Source organism: Scyliorhinus torazame, chromosome 1 (genome assembly GCF_047496885.1).
Source record: "Scyliorhinus torazame isolate Kashiwa2021f chromosome 1, sScyTor2.1, whole genome shotgun sequence".
Taxonomy (NCBI): Eukaryota; Metazoa; Chordata; class Chondrichthyes; order Carcharhiniformes; family Scyliorhinidae; genus Scyliorhinus; species Scyliorhinus torazame.
In genome coordinates, this window is record NC_092707.1 from 202893453 (window position 1) to 202915944 (window position 22492).

At 53.8% G+C, this 22492-nt stretch overlaps 1 protein-coding gene across 6 annotated transcripts in view; it reads right to left on the reverse strand.

Annotated features, from left to right (window-relative positions):
* map7d1a (MAP7 domain containing 1a) overlaps positions 1-22492 on the reverse strand; it is a 407069-nt gene that overhangs the window by 263257 nt on the left and 121320 nt on the right. The window contains exon 1 of one of the 6 annotated variants that reach the window (XM_072502075.1): positions 1627-2317. The exons of the other annotated variants lie outside the window; for them this stretch is intronic. Coding sequence (XP_072358176.1) covers positions 1627-1663 — 37 coding nt within the window. The 5' untranslated portion in view covers positions 1664-2317. Of the gene's footprint in view, positions 1-1626; positions 2318-22492 lie in introns of those variants that run through there. 6 annotated transcript variants of the gene reach the window in all.

Sequence of the window (22492 nt, forward strand, 5' to 3'; positions counted from 1 at the left end):
CACACCCCCCCCCCCCCCCCCCCCCGCAAGCAGCAATATTTAAGGGGGTGGCGGCCGGGGGGGATCTGTCGATCTCCAACGTGGTTAAGCGGAAAGCTCCCGCAGCCGGTTCCTCTTTGCAGGATTCCGATGCGGTGACCTAGAAAAGTTGAAGCAGAAAGAGGGGGAGGGTGGGGCAGTGGCTGGAGCCAGACTGAGGGAGAAAACTGAGAGGAATGCAAAAGCTCCCTCCCTTACTCCAGACAGGGGGATATAAACAGCACGGGGGAGGGGCTAACACCCCAACTCACATAAATCGGTTCAATTTGATTTAAACCTCCTTACATTGCAAATTGCCCACATCCATGTTAGAGGGACTGGAGTTTATCCCAGTGTTAAGGGGGAGGGGATCCGAGTGCTAGGGGAGGGGATCCGAGTGCTGGGGGGGGGGCTATTGGGGGGGGGGGCTATTGGTGGGGGAAGGGGGGCTATTGGGGGGGAGGGGGGGAAGAGGGGGCTATTGGGGGGGAGGGGGGCTATTGGGGGGGAGGGGGGTTATTGGGGGGGAGGGAGGGGGGTTATTGGGGGGGGAGGGAGGGGGGTTATTGGGGGGGGAGGGAGGGGGGCTATTGGGGGGAGGGAGGGGGGCTATTGGGGAGGGGGGCTATTGGGGGGGAGGGAGGGGGGCTATTGGGGAGGGGGGCTATTGGGGGGGAGGGGGGCTATGGGGGAGGGGGGCTATGAGGGGGAGGGAGGTTATGGGGGGGAGGGGGGCTATGGGGGAGGGGGGCTATGAGGGGGGAGGGGGGCTATTGGGGGAGGGAGGTTATGGGGGGAGGGGGGCTATGAGGGGGAGGGCGGCTATGAGGGGAGGGGGGCTATGAGGGGGGAGGGGGCTATGAGGGGGGAGGGGGGCTATGAGGGGGAGGGGGCTCTGAGGGGGGAGGGGGGCTATGAGGGGGAGGGGGGCTATGAGGGGGAGGGGGCTATGGGGGAGAGGGGCTGGGGGAGAGGGGCTATGGGGGAGGGGGCTATGGGGGGTCCAGTGTTATGGGGCGTTCCCAGTGTTAAAGATGGGATCCAATGTTGAGGGAATCCCAGTGTTAAGGGGGGGGAAGAGGGTCCCAGTGTTCAGGGGGGAGGGGGTTCTGTGTTCAGGGGGGGGGCTGTGTTCAGGGGGGGTCTGTGTTCGGGGGGAGGGGGGGCTGTGTTCGGGGGGAGGGGGGTCTGTGTTCGGGGGGGTCTGTGTTCGGGGGGGGGTCTGTGTTCGGGGAGGAGGGGGGATCTGTGTTCAGGGGGAGAGGGGGATCTGTGTTCAGAGGGGAGGGGGGATCTCAGTGTTAAAGAGGGAGGGGGATCTCAGTGTTAAGGAGGGAGGGGATCTCAGTGTTAAGGAGGGAGGGGGTCCCAATGTTAAAGAGGGCTCCCAGTGCATCTCTGGAACTGGATACATTTCTGTGTTGAAATGTTACTGCATCGATTCCTGCCGCCTCTGGGCTGGATGTTGGGTGCAGAGCCTGGGGGAAGATGAGTAATCCCATCCGCTTGAAGTGCATATCGAGCGGGTTGGACATTGAGGAAATGCGGTGGGGCAATTTCCACTGGGGAGGGGGTTTGGGTGGCGGCTGAAACTGATGAGAAACTTACATTGCGGCGGAGTGGAGACTTGCTGCTGGTTTTCCATGGCGGGGAGGGCTTGCCTGCTCTTCACACAGTCCACGATCCTCCTCTCGGGGCTGGTATCATACCATTCCCTTTAAATCCCGTGTGTTTCAAAACAAAATAGTCAGATTGATCGAGATCCCCACCGGGGAGTGAGAGATTCCAATACAGACAGACCAGCTCCGTCTCTCTCTCTCTCCTTTACATTCAACAGCAACAAAAAACAAGTGTGGGATGTCAAAAAATGTTGTAATCCAACTTTCTCCTCCCTCTTTCTCCAATGTTGCGGTTGCTAATCAGCTGCTGATCAGCAACATTAAAAAAAAAACTTTTGCCAGTCCAATTGATAAATCTATCACTTGGTTTCGTTAAAAAAAAAACAGGGCTAGAAAGTAGCGTCACATTCTGCTGGTGTTCATGGACTGAACCACTGGAGCAGTCAGGCAGCGACTCACAGTCAGGGAGGGGAGTGCTCAGAAATCACTGCCGGCATTTGTTTCCTCTCTCGCCCCCTCTCTGTTTCGGCCACCCTACCCAGGAGTGGCACATCCACATCCACCCAGCTTCCTGAATGAGCACTGCCCGAGTCAGCCCCCTTCCCAGCTCGCCCCTTTCCCCCCTATGTTGGGCCAGTCTGCCGGAGCTGGAAGGAGTTCCCAGATATCAGGGGTGGGTGGTGTTGGATTGCCTCGGGCCTTGGTGGAAGAGGAGGGGGCGGCGGGATGGGATGTCGGGGGGGGGGGGGAGAGCGTTTCCTCTGCAGCCAGCACTAACACGCCCAGACTGAGAATCCACCCAGAGAGGGAGGGATCACCATCCAGAGATGAAATAGACAGGGTTGTGTGTCACTGACAATACCCGGCTCACTGCACAGCCACTCCAGTGTCCCCTATCCCATTCTCCCATCCTGAATATTTAACACCCCACCGCAATGCAGACTGCCCCCCCCCTCCCCCCTCTATCAACTTCCAACACCCAGCCTCGGTTACTCCGCAGTCCGGCCCGCACTTATCCATCCATTACTTTGAAAAATGATTGCTGGGCATACTAATCAGAAAGGAAATGTTGTCGAAGACATCAGATCACCGGATGTACTAGAAAACCAGTTCATTGTTAACTCCTCCGCATCAGCGAACAACAGTTGGAATTAATCAGTTAGTTAAATAAATATTAACTTCACGGGCATTTATTGGTTACATTTGGGGAGGGGCGGGAGACCAGACAGTCTGTCCTCACGACATTCATCACGGCCCTGATACACACAGAGATATCATGAGAGATCATTTTATACAGTGACAGTGTCCCACTGCAGTTTGATAAACTTTGTCGGTGTTCCACATCAGTGTGATATACAGTGATACAGCGTTCCACATCAGTGTGAATATACAATGAGACACAGCGTACCCGATTAGTGTTAGACTGAGTGTTCCAGATCAGTGCGATATAGTGAGACAGTGTTCCAAATCAGTGTGATATACAGTGAGCCAGTGTTCCAGATCAGTGTGATATGCACACAGCGTTTCAAATCAGTGATATACAGTGAATGATCATGCGATATACAGTGAGACACAGCGTTCCACATCAGTGTGATATACAGTGGGTGTTCCAGATCAGTGCAATATACAGAGAGACACAGCGTACCAGATCAGTGTTATACGGTGAGTGTTCCAGATCAGTGCGATATAGTGAGACAGTGTTCCAAATCAGTGTGATATACAGTGAGACAGTGTTCCAGATCAGTGTGATATGCACACAGCATTCTAGATCAGTGATATACAGTGAGTGTTCAAGATCAGTGCGATATACAGTGAGACAGTGTTCCAAATCAGTGCGATGTACAGTGGGAGACAGTGTTCCAGTTCAGTGTGATATACAGTGAGACACAGTGTGTCAAATCAGTGCGATGTACGATGAGACAGTGTTTCAGATCAGTGTGATATACAGTGAGACAGTGTTCCAAATCAGTACAATATATAATGAGACAGTGTTCCAGATCAGTGTGATAAATAGTGAGACAGTGTTTCAGATCAAGGCGATATACAGTGAGACAGTGTTCCAGATCAGTGTGATATACAGTGAGACACAGCGTTCCAAATCAGTGCGATGTACGATGAGACAGTGTTTCAGATCAGTGTGATATACAGTGAGACACAACGTTCCAAATCAGTGTGAAATACAGTGAGACAGTGTTCCAGATCAGTGTGATATACAGTGAGACACGGTGTTCCAAATCAGTGCGATGTACATAGACAGTATTTCAGATCAGTGTGATATACAGTGGGTATTCCAGATCAGTGTGATATTCAGTGAGACACAGCACTCCAGATCAGTGCTACATACATTTAGACACAGCACTCCAGATCAGTGCTATATACAGTGAGACACAGTGTTCCAAATCAGTGCAATATATAGTGAAAAAGGGTTTCAGATCAGGGTGATATACAGTGAGACACAGTGTTCCAAATCAGTGCAATATATAATGAGACAGTGTTCCAGATCAGTGTGATAAATAGTGAGACAGTGTTTCAGATCAGGGCGATATAAGTGAGACAGTGTTCCAGATCAGTGTGATATACAGTGAGATCCAGTGTGCCACATCAGTGTGATATGCAATAAGAAATAATGTTCCCGATCAATGTGATATACAGCAAAACGGGGGCTGGATTCTCCGATCCTGCTGCTATATAATGGACAGTGTTTCAGATCAGGGCGATATACAATGAGACAGTGTTCCAGATCAGTGTGGTACACAGTGAGGCACAGTGTTCCAGATCAGTGCGATATACAGTAAGAAACAATGTTGCAGATCAATGTGATCGCTGGCTTTGAAAGCAGACCAAGGCAGGCCAGCAGCACAGTTCAATTCCCGTACCAGTCTCCCCGAACAGGCGCCGGAATGTGGCGACTAGGGGCTTTTCACAGTAACTTCATTTGATGCCTACTTGTGACAATAAGCGATTTTCATTTCATTTCGTATACAGTGAGACAGGGAGCTGGATTCTCCGATCCTCCGGCCACGTCCACGGGATCCACCTGGTGTTAGGACCAGAAAATCGGTGCCGCACCGCACCAATCCTCCATCCTGTGGTGGGCTAGCAACCACACAGCGTAAAGCCCCCAGCTTTACCTGCGGATGCCACCGGAGAATGGCCGGGTCCGTGGCCGCGCATGCGCACAGCGGCAGCCACGCCATACGACATGGCGCCGGCCGCCCGCGGACCCAGCCTGCTAGAAATTGCCCCCCAGTGACCAGCCTCGCCACCCCCGGACCACCCCCCACCAGTCCCCCCCCCCAGCCCCCGCAAAAGCAGAACGGCTCCCCCCAACTATGACGCCGTTGGACTCAGTCCGCAGCCGCCAAGCGAGGTCCCCGAATGGTGTGAGCACATGCAAGTGACACCGTTGGGGAGTCGGCCGATCGGGGGCGGAGCATCAGGGAAGGGTCTCAGGTGGCGTCCTGAGGCCATCCATACGGCATGCAGGGCACACCCCTGAGGGAGGAGGGGGTGATGGAGCCCGTGCTGGTGACTTCCGCAGGGGAGGTGCTGGAACACCACGTCGCATCGGAATCGCCCCTCGCGCAACACATGGGTGGCAGGCAGAACAGGGCGGCACCATACCACCTGGCAAGTCCGTGGAGCAGCCGGGCCCATCCAGGCCCTGTCGCCCCAGAAGACGGGCGCCAAGGGCAGCAGAGTGGCGTAGTGGTTAGTGTCATCCCGCTGAGGACCTGGGTTCGATCCCGGACCCGGGTCAATGTCATTGTGGAACTTGCACATTCTTCCCATTCTTGCATGGGTCTCATCCCCACAACCCAAAGATGTGCAGGCTAGGTAATTTGGCCACGCTCAATTGCCCCTTAATTGGATAAAAACGAACTGGGTACATAAAAAAACAAATTTTAATTAAAGAAAATATAAAAAATGGCGGACGTCAATGGGGACCTAGGTCACAGGGTGGGAATCACAGCAGGCCGCCTCCACTCCTGCTGTACCATCTGGGGATTCACCTAGACGTAGCATTAGGGCCCGTAAGGCCAGAAAAGTAAACATCAGTTAAGTTGGCACGGGTGCAGAGCACAATATAGCATTAGGGGCTAGGGCACAAACATGTATATATTTATGTTCACATGAAACACCTGTGCACAACATTACAACCTGCCTCGGTGCTCTGTCAGATGGATGTGAGGGATGGGCTGGTCTGGCCTGGCCGCAGAGGGGGCTCAGGGGGGTGGAATGGATGGACGTTGTGGGTGGCATTTGCCCAGGGACTGCGGTTCTGCCAGCGCTCACTGCTCTGGTGTCCCATCCCCACTGCCCCTCTCCACCGTCCCCACCACCGCTACCCCAGGGGTTCGGTGGAAAGGCCAGCTCGCATGCAGGGTTCACCAGGTGCATGGTGGAAAGTGCTACCGTGGGCTGGAGTTAGACATTGTCAAACGATGAGGAGCACCAGAGCTCATTGCAGGGGGATCGTCATCATCCTCCATCCCATGGGCCAGACCCGCTGCTACTGCCAATCCATGACCCCCATCCCGTACAGAGGCAGGTAGGAATCATGGAGGGGGTTGTAAGGAAGGTGGTGTGGATGCGGAATGCGGAGTCTGTGCCCCTGGCCAGTTCCCTCCCTAATCGGTGAACCTGGAAGCAATAGGAGCACCCAGTGCACGTTGGCCGAGGCGCACACGTTATGTGACCTGTGACTGCCCGGGCCCCACATCTTGCCCATTCTCCCCCACCCCCCGCCCCTGCATCCTCCTTGTCGGAGGATCAGCCTGTGGCCTCTGATGGGCATCATCAGCCACGACCGCAGCAGATAACCCCTGTCACCCAGTAGCCAACCCCTCCATCCGGGGAGGGGGGGCCTCGAAGAGGCCAGGAACCGTTGAGTTTGCCAGGATGAAGGCGTCGTGCACACTGCCCGGGTATGTGGCAGAGACGTGCATGCTGATGGTCACACACCAGTTCATCGAGTGGAACCCCTTTCGGTTTGTGAAGACCGGCCTGTCATCTGCAGGTGCTCATAGGATGACATGCATCCCGTTGATCACCCCCTGGACCTGGGGCATCTCGACGATGGTGGGGAACTCTGCTGCCCAGACAGCCTGGTAGGCTCGGTTCTCATTGAAATGGACATAGTGAGTCGACTTGTTATATAGGGGGCGGGATTCTGCGGCCCTCCGCGCCGGAATAGCGGCCGGCGCGGGGGCAGAGAATAGGCGTTCACACCAGAAATCCGGCGCATCAGAAATCCGGCGCGACGGCGCTTCCGTGATTCTCAGCTGACCCACCAGTCCCGCGCGCGCGCGCGGTCGACTAGGTGCCAGACGATGGCCTTTGGAACAGGCCCCCGCGGCGATTCTCCGCGGTCGACCTGCCAAACCCCCGCCGGCATGGTGTACATGTGGTACCCGGCGGGAGCTAGGATCTGCGGCCGCGATGGCGGTCCTGGTGGGGAGCGGGGGATATCTGACTCCGGGTAGGGCCTCAGCGGTGGCCAGGCCCGTGATCGGGGGCCACCGATCGGCGGGCCATCGCTATCTGGGGTGGACCTACCTTCCTCTGCGCGGGCCCGCTGAGTGGTTCCACCATGTCGGCGCCGCCCGCGCCGAAGTGGGCCGCCGCACGCATGCGCGGACCTGCGTGCAGCTGCCGTGCACATGCGCGGCCGCGCGGTCTGGACAGCAGAGCCCTGCCGGAAGCCAGAGCCGTGGGACACCCGCCGGGGCCCTGCTAGCCCCCTGGAAAACGGAGAATCACCCCGGACCTTCGAGGAAAAAGTCTGGAGCGATTCTCGCCCGTTTTCCGGCGGACGTGGGGACTTAGTCCCCACAAGGGAGAATCCCGCCCAGGGCCTCCGTGATGGCACAGATGCACCTGTGCACCGAGCTCTGTGAGATCAGGGCAACCGTCACCTTGACAGCCACCGCGAGCTGGTGTCCGGCCCCTTACCCCCGCAGTGCCAGGTGCGCCATGATGCAGCAGATATGTCACACTGTCCCCCTCCTCAGTCGGAGTCTTCGACGGCATTCCTGGTCCGGCAGGTCCTCGAAAGGTGCTTAATGAGGTGCCTCCTTTCCACCTCCTCCTCGACCTGTTGGGCAGCCATCTCTCCATCCTGGGCAGCTGCCTCCTGTTCCTCTGGGTCAGGCTCCACTGCTGCAGCTTCCTCCTCCTTGAGCAGCTCCAGCTCGTACAGCCTCAGTGCATCCCCCAGGGCTGCGGTGAATAGTAGGAAGGCCACCAATGCTGGTTGTATTCCAATATCTTTTGTCTGCAGGGGGTGAAGGGCAGACATGTTAGCATGGTGCATACCCCAGTGCCGAACAAGGTCCAACAGGCTCAATGGTAGCCCCAGCTGGCACTGTGGGCCCTTTCCCCGAATGCACCCCCTCTCCCATATTCGCATGTCTGTCCCCGTCGATGCCCGGCACTGTGTGGGCCTCTATCCCTGGCGCACGTCCTTGCTACCAGGGGTACCACTGACTGGCCATGCCAGCAGGATGCTCCACAGCCCCCATCCAGCACCCCCCTGTAGGGGCAACTGTGGGCCTTGCCCTTGGGCGGGCCGCGCGATGTGCCCCGCCGGTGAGTGGCAGCCGGTTGTGGGGGCAGGTATGGCAGAGTGTAAGGTGCAGGGGGTGGTGGGATGGCAAGTGGGGGCTGGGGTGCATGGAGTGTGGGGTAGGGGCACCCATATGGCCAGTGACACTCTGCGAACCATGGACTAAGGTGGGTGGTCAGTGGGGTGCGCAGCAAGGTGGTTGCCTTGCAGACCACGGCAATGGCGGTCCATGCCTGGACACCTACCCGGTCCCGTGGTGAGTCACTCCGGTCCCATGGCCCATCCATCCGTCATCCCCTGCCATCCCCCCACCCTCCTTGCCAGCCCGGCCAGTGTCAGGACTGGCAGCCACGATCGCACCTCTCCGTGTCCTACCTCCTCTCTCTCCTTCATCAGCCACGCCGCCTATTACCTGATTTTTAAAAGCACAAGTGAACTTCGCCGTCGGGAATTTCCCCTCGGTGAAGGAGGAGGATGGCAGAGGCCCCTGCGAATACTGGATCAGGCCTGCTAATGATGTGCAAACACCGCTTACTGTGCGTGCGGAATGGAACGCACTGATGCCACTGTTGAGGCACCGGAGAATTGCGATTTGGCCACGATTTCGGCATCAAGACCGATTCTCCATCAAATCAACTTTCCCGATTTCGGCACCGGCCGACGGAAAATCCGCCCACTGTGTTCCATATCAGTGTGATATACAGTGAGACAGGGTGTTCCAGATTGGTGAAATATACAGTGAGACACTGTCCACTGTCACCTGTGCCTTCTTCATCGAAGCCCTGCTTAATTGGCGATATATGCCAATGCAAACCACATCTGTACTGATGAAAAGGCTGATCCCAGCTATTCTGCAAGGGAGGACCTCCATTTCGGAAGACGTTGACGTATTGTCATCTCCAAACGTACTTCTTAACCTTCCGTTGACCTGCCTCATCAAGAGTCTCCGGATAGCAGTTAAGCCAGTCCTCCCCATACCCTGTGGAAGTGCAACTGCTATCTAAAGCCGCACACCTGAATGAATCAACCATCAAAATACTCCTCACTGGCTTCAAACTCCCAGTGACCCATACAATTCCTTCATGGCAGCCTCCCTCATCATCCTCCGCCTCAGAATTCACTGCTTCATCCATCATTTCAAAAATGTGACTCTTTGGCCTTGGGCATCGCATTACGCAATGACACTTGGAATCACGCTGATGACATCGATTAACCATTTCCCATGCACTTCTCGGGTCTAAATGTCTACAGTCGACATCCCAGACCCAATTTCTAAATCGATTCTCAAATTGGTTAAAAGTACGACTATCTTCAGACCACCTATCAATAACCCCATCTCTGTGCTGATATCAAAGTCTCACATTTTGCCATTCTCAAAACTTGGCCAATATTTAATCCTCCATCCATTTATTATTGAAAAGTCGCCAGTATTCAATAGGAAAGTAACTGGAAATGACTGTCTTCCCAAAAAGTCTTTTTAGGGCAGTAGTCATTTGGTTGAAAAGAGTATCTTTTTTTATTTTTCATTTTTCTAATTTATTTTTTTATAGATTTAGAGTACCCAATTAATTTTTCATATCAAGGGGCAATTTAAAGGACACGCTGGACCCGATTAAGGCTTCGATTGATCAAGTGATTCAGAATCAGGAAACCCACGGGAGAGCGATCCAGGAGGTCGAGCAAAAGTTGTCCGAGCATGAGGAGTATATAACCGTGCTGGAAAGCAAGGTGGGCTGATGAACGACTGCCAGAAAAGAATGCAGGAGAAGCTGGAGGACCTGGAGAATAGGTCCAGGAGGCAGAATCTCAGAATTGTTGGCCTCCCTGAAGGCAGTGAGGGATCGGATGCAAGGGCCTATATGACGGACATGTTGGAGAAGTTGATGAGGGCTGGGGCATTTCCTCGGCCCCTGGAATTGGACAGAGCGCACAGAGCACTCGCAAGGAAGCCCAGAGAGAAAGAACCGCCGAGGGCCATGGTGGTACGTTTTCACCGTTTCATGGATAAGGAACACGTTTTGCGATGGGCCAAGAAAGAACAGAGCAGCAAGTGGGAGAACTGTGAGTTGCGTCTTTATCAGGACTTGGCCAAGAGGCGAGCTGGGTTCAATCTTCAGACCACCTATCAATAAGGCAAAAATGACCCTCTTTAAGAAGGGGATGAAGTTCGGGATGCTGTGCCCAGCCCGTCTGTGGGTCACACATGAGGAACGGGACTTCTACTTTGAAACGCCAGACGAAGTATGGACCTTTATTAAAGAAATGAAGCTGGAGGTGAATTAAAAGACACTTAAGCCTTGGAGAGTACTGTGGCAGTGATTTGTGGTGCTGGATTGTAAAAATTTAAGTAGCTCTATGTGAAATAATGGGCTGTGTGGATGGTTAAAGGTTGGTCTGTCTTGCAGGGACCTTGTTAGAGGGGGGGGGATGGGCTTTGAATTTAGTTCTGCTTTTTGGGTGACTATTTTTCTAAAGTGTTTGTTTCTTCACTGGTTTTTTGTTGTTGTTGGTTTACTGGGGAATGTGATGTTGTTAAAATGTTTATTCGTGTGGGGTGGGGGGGGGAGAGGAGAGTGATGTGTTAAGTAAGTTGGTTCAATGTTGACTGCAACTGGATGCAGTGAAACTAGAAACAGGCTTCTGACACAGGAGATGGTCCAACACTGTTTTATTGAACTTGCTGATTGCTGTACATGATCTGCTGTGAGTTGACACTTTATCAATCTAACTGATAACCTCCTACTAGCTTGACCAGACTAACTCTCTACCTCATGGTGATAGTGCTCACTGGCTTGTGCACTCTAACTATCTCAGTAGCTGTGTCCTGTAAAGAGAGGGAGAGTCTTAATGCCCTGTGGGCTTTATAGTGGTGGTGCCTTGTCTGGTGATTGGTTGATATGTGTCGTGTGTGTTCATTGGTTATCCTGTGTGTCAATCACTGCCTGTCTGCATCTCATTATATACATGAGTGGATATTATGACAGTCCCCCGTCCAGACTGATTACATGGAACGTGAGAGGACTGAAGTCAAGAGGGCTCGCGTGTTCGCGCATTTGAGGGAACTGAAGGCGGACGTGGCAATGCTACAAGAGACACACCTAAAGGTTACAGACCAGACGAGATTGAGGAAGGGGTGGATTAGCCAAGTGTTCCACTCAGGACTGGACTCAAAGACCAGGGGCGTAGCGATCTTGATCAGCAAACGTGTGACATTCGAGGCTGGGAGAATCGTGTCAGACAAGGGGGGTAGGTACATAATGGTGAGTGGGAAGCTGGGGGGGGGGGTGCGAGTGGTACTTGTGAACATATATGCTCCGAATTGGGACAATGCGGAATTTATGAGGCGGGTGTTTGGTAAGATCTCAGACTTGGAGTCACATACATTGATCATGGGAGGGGACTTCAACACAGTCATTGATCCGAATTGGACCGGTCAAAATCCAGGACAAGGAGGAGGCTGGCTGCGGCAAAGGAACTGAAGGGTTTTATGGAACAGATGGGGGAGTAGACCCATGGAGGATTGCACGGCCGAGGATGAAGGAGTTTTCTTTTTTCTCACATGTCCACAAGGTATACTCTCGCATCAACTTTTTTGTTCTGAGCAGGGCGCTAATACTGAGTACTCGGCAATTGCAGTGTCGGATCATGACCCGCAGTGGGTGGATCTACGGGTTACTGTGGAGAGAGGGCAACGCCCGCTGTGGAGACTGGATGTGGGATTGCTAGCGGATGAGGCGGTTTGTGGGTGGGTTAACAAGTCCATCCAGAACTACCTGGGAACAAATGATACGGGGGTGGTCTCTGCAGCGAAGGTCTGGGAAGCTTTGAAGGCAGTAGTCAGAGGGGAATTAATCTCGATTCGGGCCCACAGAGAAAAGGCGGAATGGGCTGAGAGGGATAGATTAGTGGAGGAGATACTCCAGGTTGGCAGGAGATACTCGGAGGCCCCGGACGCGTGGCTACTGAGGGAACAGCGGAGGTTACCATAAGACCATAAGACATAGGAGTGGAAGTAAGGCCATTCGGCCCATCGGGTCCACTCCACCATTCAATCATGGCTGATTTCAACTCCATTTACCCGCTCTCTCTCCATAGCCCTTAATTCCTCGAGAAATCAAGAATTTATCAACTTCTGTCTTAAAGACACTCAACGTCCCGGCCTCCACCGCCCTCTGTGGCAATGAATTCCACAGACCCACCACTCTTTGGCTGAAGAAATTTCTCCTCATCTCTGTTCTAAAGTGACTCCCTTTTATTCTAAGGCTGTGCCCCCGGGTCCTAGTCTCCCCTGTTAATGGAAACAACTTCCCTACATCCACCCTATCTAAGCCATTCATTATCTTGTAAGTTTCTATTAGATCTCCCCTCAACCTCCTAAACTCCAATGAATATAATCCCAGGATCCTCAGACGTTCATCGTTTGTTAGGCCTACCATTCCTGGGATCATCCGTGTGAATCTCCGCTGGACCCGCTCCAGTGCCAGTATGTCCTTCCTGAGGTGTGGGGCCCAAAATTGCTCACAGTATTCTAAATGGGGCCTAACTAATGCTTTATAAAGCTGCAGAAGTACATCCCTGCTTTTATATTCCAAGCCTCTTGAGATGAATGACAACATTGCATTTGCTTTCTTAATTACGGACTCAACCTGCAAGTTTACCTTTAGAGAATCCTGGTCTAGGACTCCCAAGTCCCTTTGCACTTCAGCATTATGAATTTTGTCACCGTTTAGAAAATAGTCCATGCCTCTATTCTTTTTTCCAAAGTGCAAGACCTCGCACTTGCCCACGTTGAATTTCATCAGCCATTTCTTGGACCACTCTCCTAAACTGTCTAAATCTTTCTGAAGCCTCCCCACCTCCTCCATACTACCTGCCCCTCCACCTATCTTCGTATCATCGGCAAACTTAGCCAGAATGCCCTCAGTCCCGTTATCTAGATCGTTAATATATAAAGAGAACAGCTGTGGCCCCAACACTGAACCCTGCGGGACACCACTCGTCACCGGTTGCCATTCCGAAAAAGAACCTTTAATCCCAACTCTCTGCCTTCTGCCTGACAGCCAATCGTCAATCCATGTTAGTACCTTGCCTCGAATACCATGGGCCCTTACTTTACTCAGCAGTCTCCCGTGAGGCACCTTATCAAAGGCCTTTTGGAAGTCAAGATAGATAACATCCATTGGCTCTCCTTGGTCTAACCTATTTGTTATCTCGTCAAAGAACTCTAACAGGTTTGTCAGGCACGATCTCCCCTTACTAAATCCATGCTGACTTGTCCTAATCCGACCCTGCAATTCCAAGAATTTAGAAATCTCATCCTTAACAACGGATTCTAGAATCTTGCCAACAACCGAGGTTAGGCTAATTGGCCTATAATTTTCCATCTTTTTCCTTGTTCCCTTCTTGAACAGTGGGGTTACAACAGCGATTTTCCAATCCTCTGGTACTTTCCCTGACTCCAGTGACTGTTGAAACATCATCACCAACGCCTCCACTATTTTTTTAGCTATCTCCTTTAGAACTCTAGGATGTAGCCCATCTGGGCCCGGAGATTTGTCAATTTTTAGACCTCTTAGTTTCTCTAGCACTTTCTCCTTTGTGATGGCTACCATATTCAACTCTGCCCCTGACTCTCCGGAATTGTTGGGATATTACTCATGTCTTCTACTGTGAAGACTGACGCAAAGTACTTATTCAGTTCCTCGGCTATTTCCATGTCTCCCATCACAAAATTACCAGCGTCATTTTGGAGCGGTCCAATGTCACCTTTTGCCTCCTGTTTGTTTTTAATGTATTTAAAGAAACTTTTACTATCATTCCTAATGTTACTGGCTAGCCTACCTTCAAATTTGATCCTCTCTTTCCTTATCTCTCTCTTTGTTATCCTCTGTTTGTTTTTGTAGCCTTCCCAATCTTCTGACTTCCCACTACTCTTTGCCACATTATAGGCTTTCTCTTTTGCTTTGATGCATTCCCTAACTTCCTTTGTCAGCCATGGCTGCCTAATCCCCCCTCTGATAACCTTTCTTTTCTTTGGGATGAACCTCTGTACTGTGTCCTCAATTACACCCAGAAACTCCTGCCATTGCTGTTCTACTGTCTTTCCCACTAGGGTCTGCTCCCAGTCGATTTTCGTCAGTTCCTCCCTCATGCCCCTGTAGTTACCTTTATTTAACTGTAACACCTTTACATCTGATTCTACCTTCTTTCTTTCAAATTGGAGATTGAATTCGACCATATTATGATCACTGCCTCCTAAGTGCTCCCTTACTTTAAGATCTTTAATCAAGTCTGGCTCATTACATAACACTAAGTCCAGAATGGCCTGTTCCCTCGTGGGCTCCATCACAAGCTGTTCCAAAAAGCCCTCCTGTAAACATTAAATGAATTCCCTTTCCTTGGGGCCACTGGCAGTATTATTTACCCAGTCCACCTACATATTAAAGTCCCCCATGATCACTGTGACCTTGCCTTTTTGACATGCACTTTCTATTTCGTGGTGCATCTTGTGCCCCTGGTCCTGACCACTGTTAGGAGGCCTGTACATAACTCCCATTATGGTTTTTTTGCCTTTGTGGTTCCTCAACTCTACCCACACAGACTCCACATCATCCGACCCCATGTCGTTTAGTGCTATTGATTTAATTTCATTCCCAATTAACAAGGCAACCTCGCCCCCTCTGCCCACCTCTCTGTCTTTTCGATAGGTTGTGAATCCCTGGATGTTTAAATGCCAGTCATGAACCCCCTGCAACCATGTCTCTGTGATGCCTACCACAACATACCTGCCAGTCACAATCTGGGCCACAAGCTCAACCTTGTTCCGTACACTGCGCGCATTTAAATATAGCACCTTTAATTCTCTATTGACCGTCCCTTTTTGTTTTCTTAGTGTGGTGGACCTTGGTTTACTGAGCCTTTCCATACACTGTGTCATATTTTGTGGGATGGGGACTATTGTAACCTCAAATTGTTACACCTATTGTTACAGGTGGAGTTTGGGCTGTTGACCACAGGGAAAGCAGTGGAACAGCTGATGAAGGCAAGGGGGGTGATCTATGAGTACAGGGAAAGGGCAAGCAGAATGTTGGCGCACCAGCTCAGGAAAAGAGAGGCGGTTAGGGAGATAGGTAGATTAAAGAGTAGAAACGGTAATACTGTCCTGGACCCAGCGGGGGTGAATGAGGTGTTTAAGGACTTTTATAGTAAATTATATGAGTCAGAACCCCCAGCTGGGGTGGAGGGAATGAGGCAATTTATGGATCAGTTGAGGTTCCCGAGGGTGGAGGTGGACCTGGTGGAGGGGCTGGGAGCCCCAATTGATATTGAGGAAATAATCAAGGGGCTGGAGGGCGTGCAGTCGGGCAAGGGGTCTGACGGCTACCCGGTGGAATTCTATAAGAAGTTTTCGGAGATATTGAGCCCACTGCTGGTGAAGACATTTAACAAAGCAAGAGAGAAGGGAGTCCTCCCCCCAACAATGTCGCAGGCCTCGATTTCATTGATCTTGAAACGGGAGAAGGATCCGGAGCAATGCGGATCATACGGGTCGATTTCTATACTGCATGTGGATGCCAAACTGCTGGCTAAGGTACTGGCCAAAAGGATAGAGGACTGTGTCCCGGGGGGGTGATAGGGGAGGACCAGACGGGATTTGTTAAGGGCAGGCAACTTAAGGCCAATGTTCAAAGGGTTCTAAATGTTATGATGCCCTCAGAAGGAGGGGAGGCGGTGGTGGTGGTAGCGATGGATGCAGAGAAGGCTTTTGATCGGGTGGAGTGGAATTACCTTTGGGAGGCGCTGGGAAGGTTTGGGTTTGGTGAGGGCTTTATTGACTGGGTGCGGTTGCTCTATCAGGCACCAGTAGCGAGTGTGCGTACGAACCGGCGGAGGTCGGGGTATTTTGAACCACACCGAGGGACGAGGCAACGGTGCCCCCTCTCCCCATTACTATTTGCTGTGGCCATCGAGCCATTGGCCATGGCGTTAAGAGCCTCTAGGAACTGGAAAGGGCTGGTCCGGGGGGACCAACTCTTGTACATTTCGGACCCGTTGGAGGGGATGGGGGAAGTAATGCGAATCTTGGGTGAATTTGGCAATTTTTCGGGGTATAAATTGAACATGGGGAAAAGCGAGATGTTTGTGATCCAGGCAAGAGAGCAGGAAAAGAGACTGAGAGAGCTGCCGCTTAGAATGGTAGGGAAGAGCTTTCGATATCTGGGAATCCAGGTGGCCCGGAAATGGGAGGTACTAACCAAGTTAAACCTATCCCGGTTGGTAGAACAAATGGAAGGGGACTTGAAGAGATGGGACATGCTCCCGCTATCACTGGCGGGGAGGGTACAGACCGCGAAAATGACGGTCCTCCCCAGATTTCTATTTGTCTTTCAGTGCCTCCCCATCTTCATCCCAAAGGCCTTTTCAAGCGGGTGAATAAGATTATTTAAGGTTTTGTGTGGGCGAGTAAAACCCCACGAGTGAAGAAAGTGTTGCTGGAGCGCAGCCGGGGGAAGGGTGGGTTGGTGCTGCCGAACTTCTGCAATTACTACTGGGTGGCTAATCTAGCCATGATCAGTAAGTGGGTAGTGGGGGAGGGGTCGGCATGGGAGCGGATGGAGGCGGCGTCATGTAAAGATACCAATCTGGGAGCATTGGTAACGGCGCCTCTACCGTTCTCGCCGACCCGATAGTCCACAAGTCCGGTGGTAATGGCGGCTCTGAGAATCTGGGGGCAATGGAGGAGATATAAGAGAGTGGAGGGAGCATCGATTTGGACCCCGATTTAGAACAACCACAGGTTTGTACCGGATAGGCTAGATGGCGGGTTCCGGAGTTGGCAGAGGGCAGGAATTGGAAGGATGGGGGATCTATTTATAGATGGGAGTTTTCCCAGCTTGAAAGCCTTGGAGGATAAATTTGAATTGCCAGCAGGGAATGGGTTTAGGTATTTGCAGGTTCGAGACTTCCTGAGAAAGCAGGTTCCGGCCTTTCCGCTGCTGCCACCATGAGGGATACAGAATAGAGTAGTCTCCAGTACCTGGGTGGGAGAGAGGAAGGTATCGGATATTTACCAGGAGCTTTCGGAGGCGGAGGAAACTCCGGTGGAGGAGCTTAAGGGCAAGTGGGAGGACGAGTTAGGTGGAGAGATAGAGGCGGGTCTATGGGCGGATGCCCTAAGCAGGGTTAATACCTCCTCATCGTGCGCCAGGCTTAGCCTGATACCATTTAAGGTAGTCCACCGGGCACACATGACAGTGGATAGGATGAGCAAGTTTTTCGGGGTAGAGGATAGGTGTGCGAGGTGCGCGGGAAGCCCAGCAAATCATGTCCACATGTTTTGGGCATGCCCGAAGCTTGCAGGGTTTTGGCAAGTTTTGCTAAGGCATGTCCACGGTGCTAAAAACACGGGTGGTGCCGAGTCCGGAGGTAGCGATCTTTGGAGTGTCGGAAGATCCGGGGGTTCAGGGGGCGAAAGAGCCCGACGTCCTGGCCTTTGCCTCCCTGGTAGCCCGGAGATGGATCTTATTAATGTGGAGGGACTCGAAGCCCCTGAGTGTAGAGACCTGGGTTAGTGACATGGCTGGGTTTCTCAGTCTCGAGAAAATAAAGTTTGCCTTGAGAGGGTCAGTGTTTCAGTTCTCCCGGAGGTGGCAGCCGTTCGTCGGCTTTCTCGGGGAAAATTAAAATGTCAGCAGATGCAGTATTCCAAGGGGGGGGGGCGGGTGGCAGATTGTTGTTGTATGGTTGAGGTGTGTGAAGATTGGGCTGGGGGGGGGTGGGGAAATGTTCATGTTACCCTGTTGATGTCATTATTTTTGTTACAAAAATTTTCAAATGGACTTCCGGTTGCGGCTATGCGGAGCTAAGTCACACATTCGGCGGCTCCCGCAACAACGGACTTTTGGGCCCTTTTCAGGGCCCCCAACGGCACCTTTTCGACGTTTCCCGGTGTGGGAAGGAGTCTACAACAGCTCCCCGTCAGTATATGGCTTCAACTAGGAACGGGGCGACAGAAAAGGTGGTGGTGGACCCGAAGAAGGTGCGAGGGAAGAAGGACAAAATGGCGGCGGGCGGAGACCAGGCGGCGTGGATGCAGTGGGCGGAGGAGCAGCAGGAGGGTATCCAGCGCTGCGTCCGAGAGATTAAAACGGTCCTGCTAGAGCCGATGAAGGCGTCTATTGATAAGCTGCTGGAGACACAGACGGTCCAGGGAGTGGTGATCCACGAGGCTCGATAAAAGATCTCTGACAATGAAGACGAGATCTTAGGCCTGGCGGTAAAGGTGGAGGCGCACGAGGCGCTCCACAAGAAATGGCAGGAGCAGTTCGAGGAGATGGAGAATCGGTCGAGGCGGAAGAATCTGCGGATTCTGGGCCTCCCGGACGGGCAGGAGGGGCCGGACGTGGGGGCCTATGTGGGCACCATGTTGAACTCGCTGATGGGAGCGGGGTGCTTCCAGGAGCCCTGGAGCTGGAAGGAGCCCATAGAGTGCTGGCGAGGAGGCCCAAGGCTAACGAGCCTCCGCGGGCGGTGCTGGTGAGGTTCCATCGGTTCGTCGATCGGGAGTGTGTGCTCAGGTGGGCCAAGAAGGAGAGGAGCAGCAGGTGGAAGAACGCGGAGGTTCGGATATATCAGGACTGGAGTGCGGAGGTGGCGAAGAGGAGGGCCGGGTACAATCGAGCGAAGGCGGTGCTGCACAGGAAGGGGGTGAAGTTTGGCATGTTGCAGCCGGCGCGACTGTGGGTTACCTACAAGGACCGGCACCATTACTTTGAGTCTCCGGAGGAGACTCAGGCCGAGAAGTTGGACACAGATTGAGGGTCGGGACGGGCGATTGGGGGCTGCGGTTGATATGTTATGTTTATTTTTGTTTCGAGGGGGGGCCTTTGTATTGCTCCGGGTTTCTTTTTCTTTGTGTTTTTTCTCTTTTGGGTCGGTGAGGGTGGCTGGGGCGGGTTGGGCACTGTTTTGGTTGGGTTGGTCGGGGGGGCTCTTGGAGGTGAGATGTGGCCCCGTGGGGAAGGGGGAGACCCGAGCCAGGGGTGAGGGGACCGGGCCTGTAAAAGGAGCTGCGTCAGAGGTGGCGGGGCTTGGTGGGTGGAAAGCGCGGGCTCTTTCCCGCGCTGAAGACTGGAGGGGGCGGGGCCGGGAAGCAAGGGTTGTTTCCCGCAATTAGAACGGAGGGGGGGAGGGGGAGAGCCTATGCATGGGGACGGGAGAGGAGGGTATGCCACCCAATGGGAGGAGTCGAAGGAGAGGCGGGAGTGGCCGGGGTCAGCAGGAGTCAGCTGACTTGCGGAAGGCAATGGGGGGAGTAAATCAGCTAGGATGGGACCTAGCCCGGGAGGGGCAGGGTGGGGGGGGGGGTGCGGGGGTAGAATTGAGTTGCTGCTGCTATGGTCAAGGAGGAGCTGGAGCGAGTGGCGGGGGGGTGGGGGGGGGGGGGGTGTCGAGGGGTATGCCGCTGTGGGGAACGAGCCGGGTGTGGGGAGCGGGCGTGAGGCTGGCCGAGGAGGGGTCATGGCTAGTCGGCGGGGGAGGGGGGCAGGTAGCCCCCTGATCCGGTTGATAACCTGGAATGTAAGGGGACTGAATGGGCCGGTTAAGCGGGCCCGCGTGTTCACGCACCTGAAGGGTCTCAAGGCGGATGTGGTTATGCTCCAGGAGACACACCTGAAGGTGGCAGACCAGGTAAGAGTGAGGAAAGGGTGGGTAGGTCAGGTGTTTCACTCGGGGCTGGATGCCACAAATCGAGGGGTGGGAAAGAAGGTGTCGTTTGAGGCGTCGAGCATTGTGGCAGATAATGGCGGCAGGTACATAATGGTAAGTGGTAAGTTGCAGGGAGAGAGGGTGGTACTGGTCAATGTGTATGCTCCGAACTGGGACGATGCGGGTTTTATGCGGCGTATGTTGGGTCGGATCCCAGACTTGGAAGTGGGGGGCCTGATAATGGGGGGAGACTTTAACACGGTGTTGGATCCTGCACTGGATCGCTCCAGGTCTAGGACGGGTAGGAAGCCGGCGGCGGCTAGAGTGCTGAGGGGGTTTATGGATCAGATGGGAGGGGTTGACCCTTGGAGATTTGCAAGGCCGGGGGCTAGGGAATTTTCATTCTTCTCACATGTCCATAAGGCTTATTCTCGAATCGACTTTTTCATCTTGAGTAGGGCGCTGATAGCGAGAGTAGAGGATACTGAGTATTCGGCAATAGCCATTTCGGACCACGCCCCGCATTGGGTGGACTTGGAGATGGGGGAGGAGAGGGACCAGCGCCCGCTGTGGCGCTTGGAGGTGGGGCTGTTGGCGGACGAGGAGGTGAGCGAGCGGGTCCGAGGAAGTATAGAGAGGTACTTGGAGACCAACGACAACGGGGAGGTCCGAGTGGGGATGGTATGGGAGGCACTGAAGGCGGTGGTGAGGGGAGAGCTGATCTCTATTAGGGCCCACAAGGAGCGGAGGGAGCGGGTGGCGGGGAGAGGCTGGTGGGGGAGATGGTGAGGGGAGACAGGAGGTATGCGGAGGAGCCCGAGGAAAGATTGTTGAGGAAGAGGCGTAGCCTCCAGGCTGAATTAGACCTGGTGACCACCAGGAAGGCGGAGGTGCCTTGGAGGAAGGCCCAGGGGGCGATCTACGAGTATGGGTAAAAGGCAAGCCGGATGCTGGTGCATCAGCTTCGGAAGTGGGACGCAGCTAGGGAGATCGGGGGAGTTAAGGACAGGGGAGGGAGTGTGGTGCGGAGTGGAGCTGGCATCAATGGGGTCTTCGGGAACATCTACGAGGAATTGTACCGATCCGAGCCCCCACAGGAGGAGGGAGGGATGGGCCGCTTCCTGGACCAATTGAGGTTTCCAAAGGTGGAAGAGGAACTGGTGGCGGGACTGGGGGCCCCGATTGGGCTGGAGGAGCTGATCAAAGGGATAGGAAGCATGCAGGCGGGGAAGGCACCAGGGCCGGACGGTTTCCCGGTCAAATTCTATAAACAATATATGGACCTGTTGGGCCCGCTGTTTGTTAGGACCTTCAATGAGGCAAGGGAGGGGGGGGGCATTGCCCCCGACGATGTCCCGGGCACTGATCTCCTTGATCCTGAAGCCTGAATAGGATCCCCTGCAGTGTGGGTCTTACAGGCCGATTTCGTTGCTAAACGTAGATGCCAAGGTGCTGGCGAAGGTCTTAGCCACGAGGATTGAGGATTGTGTGCCGTAGATCATCCACGAAGACCAGACGGGGTTTGTGAAGGGGAGGCAGTTGAACGCGAATGTGCGGAGGCTTTTGAACGTTATCATGATGCCGGCGAGGGAGGGGGAGGCGGAGATAGTGGTGGCGATGGATGCTGAGAAAGCCTTCGATAGGGTAGAGTGGGGGTACCTGTGGGAGGTGCTGAAGAGGTTCGGGTTTGGGGAGGGGTTTGTCAGGTGGGTTAGGCTGTTGTATGAGGTCCCGATGGCGAGTGTGGCCACAAACAGGAGGAGGTCCGAGTACTTTCGGTTGCACCGAGGGACGGGACAGGGGTGTCCCTTATCCCCCCTGCTCTTCGCACTGGCGATTGAACCCCTGGCTATGGCACTGAGGGAGTCAAGGAACTGGAGGGGGTTGCTGCGTGGTGGGGAGGAGCATAGGGTGTCGCTTTATGCGGACGACCTGCTGCTGTATGTGGCGGACCCGGTGGGAGGAATGCCGGAGGTAATGAGGATTCTTCGGGAATTCGGGGACTTTTCGGGGTACAAGCTCAACACGAGGAAGAGCGAGCTGTTCGTAGTTCATCCAGAGGACCAGGAGAGGGGGATTGGCGAGCTCCCACTAAAAAAGGCGGAGAGGAGCTTCAGGTATCTGGGAATCCAGGTGGCCAGGAGCTGGGGGGCCCTGCATAGGCTTAATTGTACAAAGCTGGTGGAGCAAATGGAGGAGGAGTTCAAGAGGTGGGACATGTTGCCGTTATCCTTGGTGGGTAGGGTGCAGTCAATCAAAATGACGGTGCTCCCAAGGATTTTGTTCCTGTTCCAGTGCCACCCCGTGTTTATCCCGAATGCTTTTTTCAGGCTGGTTAACAGGAGTATATTGGAGTTTGTGTGGGCGCAAGGGACTCCGAGGGTGAGAAGGGTGTTCCTGGAGCGGAGTAGGGATGGGGGGGGACTGGCGCTGCCCAACCTCTGTGGATACTACTGGGCCGCCAATGCGACGATGGTGTGCAAGTGGGTGATGGAGGGGGAGGGGGCTGCATGGAAGAGGCTGGAGGCGGCGTCTTGTGTGGATACGAGTCTGGGGGCGCTGGCAACGGCGCCGCTGC